Source organism: Aptenodytes forsteri, unplaced genomic scaffold (assembly GCF_000699145.1).
Source record: "Aptenodytes forsteri isolate BGI_AS27 unplaced genomic scaffold, ASM69914v1 Scaffold11, whole genome shotgun sequence".
NCBI lineage: Eukaryota > Metazoa > Chordata > Aves > Sphenisciformes > Spheniscidae > Aptenodytes > Aptenodytes forsteri.
This window is the reverse complement of record NW_008794155.1, coordinates 3,190,021-3,200,558: the sequence shown is the minus strand read 5'-3', so window position 1 is coordinate 3,200,558 and position 10,538 is coordinate 3,190,021. Positions and strand designations below refer to the sequence as shown.

General features: G+C 38.4%; 1 protein-coding gene across 1 annotated transcript in view; it reads left to right on the top strand.

Moving 5' to 3' along the window:
- The window catches only part of THSD7B (thrombospondin type 1 domain containing 7B), a 282,252-nt gene that overhangs the window by 126,237 nt on the left and 145,477 nt on the right, over positions 1-10,538 (top strand). Inside the window, exons 8-10 of the mRNA XM_019472194.1 lie at positions 385-576; positions 4,079-4,313; positions 6,495-6,610. Of these exons, the coding sequence (XP_019327739.1) occupies positions 385-576; positions 4,079-4,313; positions 6,495-6,610 (543 nt within the window). The remainder of the gene's footprint in view (positions 1-384; positions 577-4,078; positions 4,314-6,494; positions 6,611-10,538) is intronic.

Here is a 10,538-nt window from a genome sequence, read left to right as displayed (position 1 = left end):
GGTGGTGAAGCACTGGCCCAGGTTGCCCAGAGAGGTGGTGGATGCCCTATCCCTGGCAACATTCAAGGTCAGGTTGGAGGGGGCTCTGAGCAACCTGATGTAGTTGAAGATGTCCCTGCCCAGGGCAGGGGGGTTGGACTAGATGACCTTTAGACGTCCCTTCCAACCCAAACTATGATTCTATGATTCTATTCCTCCACGGGCAGGCGGACGTTTGACATAAAGTTAGTCTGTTTGATGCCAACCCAAACTATGATTCTATGATTCTGTATTCCTCCACGGGCAGGCGGACGTTTGACATAAAGTTAGTCTGTTTGATGCAGACCGTGGATATTTAATCAAGTTGAACCTTCCTTCATGTCTGTCTTATTTTGTTTGCTCCAGGTGAAGAAGTACCACATCGCCTCTGCTCAGAGCTTCCCCGTCCTGAGGTTGTGGCTTGTGAAATCCCTTGCGCAATGGACTGTGTCATCAGTGAGTGGTCCCCCTGGTCCCCGTGTTCCCACTCATGCTCCAGTAAAAATGCTGAGGGCAGTCAAAGCAGGAGTAGGTCCATCTTGGCCCTTCCAGCCGAGGGTGAGTGGTAAACATTTTGGATTAATTGCTGTTTGTTTGTTTAATGAGTTGACTTGCATTCCTCAGCCAAACTGTATTGAAATCAGAGCTAATCCCAATACTATAGCAATGAGGAATAATGCTTAATACTTGTCTGTACTTCATGCCTAGCAACTAAAATATCTTTATGGGCTTCAGTTAATGCATGTGTCATTTAGAGAAATTCTGTCACAGTTCAAAATTATGTACTTCAGCCTATGAATTATTGTCTATTGAGGGCCAGTCTGGGTGTGAATTTACTTCAGGAGAGCTACATCCTGTACTAATGAAATTGCTGCATGACACAAACTCATCATGTCAGTGTCTTTATATAGGAACATATTAGTAGCGATTTAGGAAAGAACAGTGGGCTGTGAAAAATAAAGAAATAGAAAAGGACCTGTTTATTTTATTAATGCAGACCTAGAATGTATTGACCTTCTTGTTTTTCTGTTGGAGTAAGTAAATAGCTCTTGATGAACATATATAATTTTCTCTGGATCTTCATGGACACATCATGTATCTGGATTTTTACATATCAACATCAGTGGTACAATTATTTATGCAAACTATTCATATTAGAACTATAGTCTTCTAACTACAGTTACACATACAGTAATTCATTTATGTATTGGTTTATCACAGAGGATTTGAATGATATCGCATCAAGTGAATAAAAATTCATAAAATGTGAACAGGTCTAAGACTAAAGCCTTGCTGATACAACAAAAAATATCTACTATTGTCAGCAGTGTGTGCAGCTAATGCAGCAGCAAAACACTTTTAGATGCAAATCTAGTCTAGGACAAGCTCTGTTAAGTGCTATTTTGTAAATTATCATTAAAGCCACCCACTGTTTCTGGGGCAATGTAAGGACTTGATCTTGCAAACCCTTACTCACGTGAATGGTCTATATTCACGTAAACATCCTTATAAGCACTTGCAAAGAAAATTGGGACCCTTCAGGATGAAAACTGCTATATAATTGTCAATTGAATGATAATTACTACTAAAAAAGTCTATGAGCTAGAGAATAATTAAAATGAAAAATACAGTTGGCTTCATATTTTCCATGGAAGTAGCGAAATGCAAATAACAGATAAACATGGAATTATGAAAGCAAAATGTTGAAGAAGTGAATTCTGGAAGTACATAAGCTCAGTCATCTCAAGCTGAAACACACTAAACTGAAAATCGCATGCTTTGAACAGAATACTTTAAGTTTCTCAGGAAGGAATAATTAACTATTAAAATCAAATGCCCCAACTTTTTCTGTACATCTTTAGCAATGAGTATAATGGTTTGCTATGCAGAGTCACACACCTGCATACAGATAAATAGTTATTGATTTGAATTTGTGGAGAGTGGAAGTGGATTTAATACCACTATCGCTGCAATACTGCAATGTTGTATTATCTGCTTTCTCTGACACTTTCATACTCAGCTCACAGCTGAGCCACCAACTTCTACAGAGCTCTGGTACCTTTGCAAGGGACATTTCATTTGTCTTCTGTCAACTGAGGCAATGTTAGCTGCGGATCTACTGGCTGAGGACTTCTGGATGCCATCCCACAGGCTGACTTCAGTTCAAATCCTTGGATTCTTTTCTCCAAGCTGTTCACCAGATCCCAGAATATGATAACCAGGAGACTGTTGATGAAACTAGAGGGGCTTGGTTTAAATCAGGTTTTGAAAGATATTTCTTTACACAGCAGACTTCTGAAACTTGGTAGAAGAGGAGATTGTGGAGGCAGGCAGTCTCAGCAGGTTTGAAACGGATTAGAGGAACTGATGAACAACAGATCTATAAAAGGCCTATAAATGCCTACTAAAAAGGCTAGGCAGTGGTGTGCTGTCCTGCTTTCCGTGTACAAAAGTTCAGTGAACTGCAGAAAGTGGCCAGGCTCTAGTGCTTTTGCTAAACAGCATCTCCTGCTTTCAGTTTTGCAGACAGACTGCTAGGTTGGATGGACCAAGTGGCATTCTTATGTTCTTAAGTTAAAACTGCCTCATTATTACGCTCCCTTGTTTAGGAGAGCTTCCTTACCATGGGTATTCTTGAAAAAAACACCTTATTTTTTCCTGGGAAGCTCAAAATTTGAGTTAGATCTTTTCTTTTTATTTTTATTTTTCCCTAATGGACCAGGCATTTTGCCATTTGCTTGCTACATTTTTTTTTTTTTTTTTTTACATGTGCTCAAACACAAAAGAGCAATAACTGGTCTGCATTTTTCCTACCAAGTCAAAATCTTCAGGCAAGTAAGTTACCTGGGGCATTTTCTACTCCATCATCATACTAAACATGTCTGAGACTGAACACTATGTGGAACAGTCCATTTTCATGAAAAGATGAGTAGTAATGTGACGTGATTATCCAAATCTATGGGCTAAGAAATTTCTATCCCTCTCTGTCTTTTCTCAGTGCGCTGTTGATTGCGGCCGTTTGGGGTCATACCTTACCTGAGAAGGCTCAGTCCTGCGAGGCAATAGCCATCCCTTCGAGGAGCAATATGCCTTCATCTCCTGTTGATTTTAGTAGGGCGTAAAGATGCTCTGAACCTCGTGGTACCTGGCCCCAACACTTGTTCTTTCAAATCCTGTAGCACTTTTGCCATGTCACACGTTGCCAGATTCTCCCTCCTGGAAGAGAATGGTTTTTATTTTAGTCATTTTTACTTCTTTTCTTCCTAAAATGACGGTGCTTACTGTTACAATTTCACTGCATTACTCCTTAGCTTTTGAGCTACGAACATCTGCTGCTTTTATGGGATAAATTCAGGCTGCTGGCTAGAGTGTTAAACTTCTGGGGAGGCTGTTCAACTCCTGTACTTTGTGGATTTATTACAAGTTGTTGACAAAGTGCAGTAGCTGAGCAAAATCTTTGGACACCAGTTCGAAGGATGCTGCTTCAGAAAAGTAAAGGCTTCACATTCAAAACCTGTCTTTCAAGTTTTCCCCCCTTGATTTGCAGGTGTGGGTATTGTTTGATATATTCCTCCATCAGTATGGTTCAGCACCCTCTACAGCTCAGCTCTTTAAGGCAATGCGTGAATAGAGTACAAGTATTAGAAAGAGATGTTCCTTCTTGGGAAATTAGCAAGGAGAATGAACATAAAAATAATGCTTAATTTGTCTTTAAACCTAATTGCATGTTTGCTGACTGATACTGGCATTTAAATGGAATCAACTTGGCTGTGTGTAGGAGTATCAATAAGGTAACTCAGAAATATGCTTTGCCTGTTTCTGTTTCCATTATGCGTTGGAATACAATTTTATGCAAGGCTAGTTTAATGGGGAAACAATATTTTAGAAGGTTGTTATTGCAGCCATAAAGGTCAACAGCTTTATTTAAGCTTTATTTATTTATTTATTTTAATGGGGGGGGAAGATATTAAGCAAACCTAACATTTTTATTTATTTTTCCATGTCTTCCTTTTGCCACATGCCATCAGATAAAATATGGTGTTCTCTTGACTCTTTCCAGCTGGAAAAGCCTGTCCTCCTGACCGAGCCCTGCAGGAGCACCGGGCCTGTAATGGTCACCCGTGCGTGCATTTCTTCTGGGAAACTTCTCCCTGGAGCTCGTGTTCTGAAGACACGCCGGTAACTGCGCTCAATGCAACCATTAATTGGAGCGGAGAAGCCACTTGTGGAGTGGGCATACAGACAAGGAAAGTCTTCTGCATAAAGAGCAGTTCCGGCCAGGTCACACCTAAAAGGTATTTAAAGAAAGGTTATTAGTGATTATTTGTAGTTACAGTACATGAAGGCGTTTTCAGCTAGCATAGGGAATTTGCAGCTTTGAAAATAATTTCATTTCAGGACTAATTCTCCAGCTACTACTCCATCACTGCTATGAAAGGTATACTAATATGTAACAAAAATAAATAGCTAGCCCATTTTTAATTTTCCGTGTAAATCCAAGCAAAATGCATGTTTTTAGTGGTGTAGATTTTTTGCTCTAGCTCCTCTGTTACTCTAATTCACAGTTTTCTGCAAATATTTTTCCTGAAGGACAGGTGTGAGGAAAATATAAAGTACATCTGAATATAACATTCATCAATACGTTATTAACCATGCTCTAATAAAATAGAAAAAGTAAATAGAGTTTGCATTATATTTACACCACAATAAGGCAGAACCATGTGTGTTCTATATTGTTCAGTTGATTTATATAGCTTCTATAATGTGATACCGACACGACAAAATTATGTATTCTTCAGTACAAATATTCTGAATTTTGCTTTGCTTTACTAAATGAGGAAAATAAGTAGCACAGATGTTTTCCCTAATATAAAAAAAATCAAGACATTGCTAATTATTTTTGTACTGTTAATGAGTCTAGAGACTTACAACCGAGTTTCATTTCTTATTGTAGCTCTTGAAACAGTCCTGTTCGTATAAGCAGACTGTGTTGATTTCAGTAAAGTTAATTAAAATTCTTGAGGTTAATGAGATTAATTAAATAAAAGGAAAGAAATCTAGTATTCATTTATATCTAGAATCCATTGATATGCTGTAACTTTACCTAATTAAACATATTGTTTATAGAGCTATATAATGTTGAAAATAGTTGTTTGCCCCTTCCACTTCTGAGATGGAGTAAGGGGAAATGGGACTGAAGGGGGTAAGTACATATTCATGTGAAGTATGTGAAGGGAAAACAGAATTTCAGTGGTGGAAAAATCCTGTGAAAAGAAGGGATTTGTGTGCTGAGGACTTGAGAAAGGGGCTCTCCTTGGCTTTGGTGTCGTAGTTTCAGTGCTGCAGCGTTCCTCATGTAATGGAAATGACTGGAGCAGAAAGGACTGTTGAGTCCTTAAAAGAGCTTCTTATTGAAATTGTTTCTGTTGCTGCTGTGCTGCGTATTATTCTTACGGTGATAATTGTCTTAAAAATAAAAAACTTAGACCTCTAGAAGTCTTTAGACAGGTGGTTCTAAGTGAAGGCATAAAACCTCCGTGTTTCAGAATTACCTCGTTACTGCCCGGGAGGGTCTGGACTGGTCTGGTGCTGGAGGGGAGGGCAGCCCTCCTCGCCGTGGGCACCGGCTGTGACTATATTATATTTTATGTCTGAGTTCATGAAAACTGACCCAAAGTAATGTTGGGTTTAGAACTGCTGTGGTGCAAGTCTGCCGTTAATAGGGCTTCAGAAATGGGATACATTATGTAAATAAATAACCTTTGCGTGTTGGCATACTGAATTTTTTTGTAGTCTGCATTTTTCCTGATTTCATGAAGAAAAATTACACCGTATCTGAAGAAGGTGCAAGGCACAGAAAGCCAAAGAGAACTAAAATTTTTGCAGAAAAATGTTTCAATGTCTTCTGTTAGATAACAGAAATCTGCCCTTTAGGATAATCATGCTTAATGAGAAGACATGTCTCTCTCTATTTACTTTCTTTTAAATTATACCTCTAAGTATCTTATTACTATCTCAGTAACAGAATCATGACTTTAAGATTTATTTTCTTTCCTAGTATGGTTTAGTGGCATATTCCTCTTTCAAATGGGGTCATTTTGGGTTGCATGCATTACTAAGTATTTCTGAGTGATCTTTCTAAATAATAAAAATTAAAAAAGAGTAATTCCCTTTCTGCTCCCCCATATGAAATGCAAGGTCTGCCTGATCCCAGAAAATTATCCCTTTTCCACCCTTTGAGTTTTTAAATATTAACTCTCTCTTTCTGAAACTTTTTATTAGAATATGCATGACAAATTTTTTCATTTAGGAATTAAAAATGAATTAAAAAAATCACAAAATGAGGCTTGCTGTGAACAGAAGTGATATCTTTGGTATGGCAGTATGCTCACAGCCCTGTGAGAGTCTTAGGAGTAAAACATTTCCCTGTAGTTGTAATTTTTTATTATATTTTATCTTTGCGTTTGGATCAATAGATGTCCAGAGTCCATCAGACCTGAGACCGTGCGGCCGTGTCTCCTCCTCTGCAAGAAAGACTGCATTGTTACGCCTTTCAGTGAGTGGACTCGCTGCCCAACAGCATGTCAGCCTGGTAAGCCTTTAAGAAGAGGTCAAAATTTGTGGAAAATTTAAAGAATTAGCCTAGAAACGTGCGGTAGTTGTAGTTCATGTCAGTCTCATAATTTTTAGGGCATTCATCTGAATGTGTTTTGGACTTGGGGTGTTGTTGACACTGATGTTGTTGGGGGTGTGTGGGATCCTCGTGAGAAGATTTGGAGATTTAAGTTCTCTTTACCTGGAATAAATTCCTTCTGGGCTTCTGCCTTCAAAGTCAGAAGTCCAAGGCCCCAACGTTGTATGGCTATACATGGAATTGCTACCTTATATGAAATTTATTTCTCTTGACCAACCTTGATGTATGTACAGGGTTGTGCAAATAACCCCTGTACTTCGTGGTTTTTCAAGGACCATACGTTTCTTTGATCTAGTTGGTTAGCTTTTGGCCACTAGGTGTTTAGCAAAGTTTCTTTGTAATGATCTAGTGTTGGTTTTTGTGACAAATCTGTGTGTTTCATTAATTGTTCAGATGAAAGCCTTCTCAGTTATGAGAATATTTCATTTTTGTTGGTGGCTTCCTTGCCCTTCAAAGATTTTGAGTGGATGCTCTAGCATAGTCCTTGTTAGATTTTACAGGAAAATGAGTTGCTTTCTAAAACAGTGAATCCTGTTTTAATTAGGAATTTATTTTTAGACTTTAAATGAACTGCCTATGAAGAAGTAGAATAAATTACCTGGTAAATTACTTTGTTTATTAAATAATAGTCTACAATTAAAATGAGAAGAAATTAATTATTTAACCTCCTTGGCAGTGTTATCGTTTTAATATAGTTCTAAATTAAAACTTCTTAGATGGGGGAGTTCGCTTTTTGCTAGATCTGTTATTGATATGGCTGCATTGCAAGATTATTTTTTTTTAATTTGCATTGTGCAATTAAAACCTCAGCACAATAATGAAACTTCAAAACCGCTATACATATGTGAGTTTTTAGGGGTTTTGGTTTTTTTTATAGGAAGTTGTATTTAATGAAAACAATGAAAACAAATTCACAGATGGTGAATTACTAAGCAGATCAAGCAGGAGCAGGTATTGCCTGGCAGATTTAAAATTAAATGTGTACCGGCATAAGATCAGAGCTTAGACAAACATGCAATCACTAAATCAGGTTTACACAGAACTTTACCAGTTAAGCTGTTTGTAGTTTATCTGAGAAAATGCGTCCAACTTTACTATCTAACAATAAAAAAGCTGACATTTTCCCTACATTTAAATGTCATCAGACAACAGGCTGTCTTCTGGCGAAGGATTATCTCATACCTCAGAAGCGTAGACAGCGGTGAACTTAGGGCAATAACAGATGGATGGACAACATAATTCACAAAAGAAGTACAACTGAATCCAAACACCTGTTGGTGAGGCAGGAACAGGGAGGCTGTTGCAGGTTATTGATTCTCTGCCATTTCAGATATTTAAAGGTGACAACTGTCTACCGCAGTCTCCTATAATGTATCTGTTTTAATGGGTCTTTGAGGATGAATTGAAACAAGAGTCAAAGAATCAATATGGAGGTTTCAGAATATGAAATGGTTTGAATGAGCGGCATGTGGATTTTCCTCTGTCACCTCCATACCTGGTGGTGAAGGTGTCCTGGGGAGGTAACTGCTTTCAGCATGGATGATGTGCTCTCTGGTCTGTCAGCATAGATTCAAAATGGGGAGATTAAAAAAAGCAAACACCTAACAATAAATACCATTTTCCATCTCCCTCCTGAAAAGAGATGGTACCTATAAGCACCTCTCCTCTTCTGGGCAATGGTTGTCCAGGGGGAAGGTTAGAAATTTCACTGTTGTTTAATTCTCTAAACAAGTTTATGTGAAATGTTAGGTAGTAACTGTCCGATTTATTTCCCCGTGCCTTAAATCAGATTTGAAATGAGATGGGATAAAAGTGGATAAAATACATGGCGTGCCATGATAAGAAATTCCAGTGACCTCTACTTTGTGTCAGGCAGTTTCTGTCAAGGATCTGCCACTTCCAGTTCTTGTAAACAAACACTCAACCAGAGTTAGTCAAAGTTAAAGACTTACCCCTTCAAAAGCTCTTATCTACACAAAAATACTGAAGACAGCTCTGATTTTGGTGACTAAAATCTTGGAGAATCTGTCCTTATTATTTGTGTGCTCGGAGTCTTGTGTTGACCAGACTCTGCCTTTCCGTCTGGTCAGGAGCAAAGAGGATGAAGCTGATTGTTTCCCATAAATGTCTGTCAGTGTTTAAGAGGCATTTGGACAATGCCCTTAATAACATGCTTTAACTTCTGGTCAGCCCTGAAATGGTCAGGCAGTTGGACTAAATGATCATTGTAGGTCCCTTCCAACTGAAATATCTTATTCTATCCTATTCTATAAAAGCTGGACCAGCTATTCTATCAAGATATAGCAGACTTTACAGTAGTGAGCAAGGACTTTGTCCCTCATTTGACAACGGTGATCCACCTTTGTGAGGCCTGGGCAGGGTACTGGGGAAGCCATGGGGGACAAATGCAGAAGAAGTAAAGATACAAGAGCAAGGGAGGAATGAGAATAGTGGTTTGATAGAAGGAGTTGTATGGGTCTGCAAGGAGAGGATACTGGTGGGACAGGGAGGTGGGATTGGAAGCAGAGGTAAGGCACCCCCAAGATTCTCAAACAGCATTATCTGAGTTGCAAAGTCAAGGACACAGAAGTTAAGATTCTCTTGAGATCCTGAGGCTTGATTTTTTTCAGGAGGGCAAGCAGTCATAGCCATGCTTGAAATCAACTGAAGTTCGGCTTTAAAAGGACATTCCTAGATAATGCTAATACTCAGGAAAATCAGACTATAGCAATTTTAAATGAGATATAAAAATTATGTTCATTAACATTTGTAAGGAATGCTGTAGAAAAGCCAATGAGGAAATTCAATTTTGAAAATGGGGTTTGAATAATGTGCAATAAATGTTGAGGATAATTTAGTTTCTTGAGGTGAAGGAAATTACTGTGGGAAGCTCATTTAGATTTGGTACTGATTAATAGGAAGGAAATGGCTAAGATTCTAATGGTGGTAGATAATTTGAATGAAAATCATCACAAAGTGATAGAGTTCACAATTCTTAGAAGGGAAGGATAGCAATATCAGTAAGACATTTTTAAAAAAGACAGACTTCAACAAACTCAGAGAATTGGTAACTACACCTCTTGGGAACATGTTCTATGCAGATGGGAGTGTGGAAGACCTGGAAGCTACCAAGAAAGACTGTATGAAGGGCTGAAGCCCAACTGGACTCTACTTTCTATCCTGAAACTATTATAAGAGCAAGCCAGTAGCACAGGGGAACAAGGTGTGTGTAGGTCTGTATACGACTTGCATGTTCAAGCTTCAAACCATGAAGAGAAAACATCAAACACAGCTAGCATAGCCCTGTTTTTAGCTTTTCTCATCATCAGAGTTGTTCAGAACCTTGTTTCCTTTTTGATTGTCACTGTTTCACAAAAATTAGAAACAAGCATGTAACTGAAGGTGAATTTAAAAATATAGTATAGAAATGAAGAATGCAAATTAAGCTATAGGAGGATATTAGATAACAAGAATTACATAAATGGATTAGAAGTAAGGGGAAGCTGAATGAAATATTTGTCCGTAACTTACTGAGAAACGAGGGAAACACAACATGGGGAATGTGCAATTGCTGTTGTTGTTTCCTGTCTGCAGCCAGGAAAGAATGGACTAAAGAATAAGTATTTCAATAAATTAGATGTTCCCATATCAGTAGGGCTGTGTGAATAGAGAAGGAACTAATAAAGTAACACCAGAGCATCTAGTGACTATCTTCTGTGTGAGAAATTGCTAAGTCCTAAGGAACTAACTAAAACTCGGTAATACCAAGACAAACCAAACCAACCAACACCCTCCCCCTCGCCGCCCCCCCCCCAAAAAAAAACCA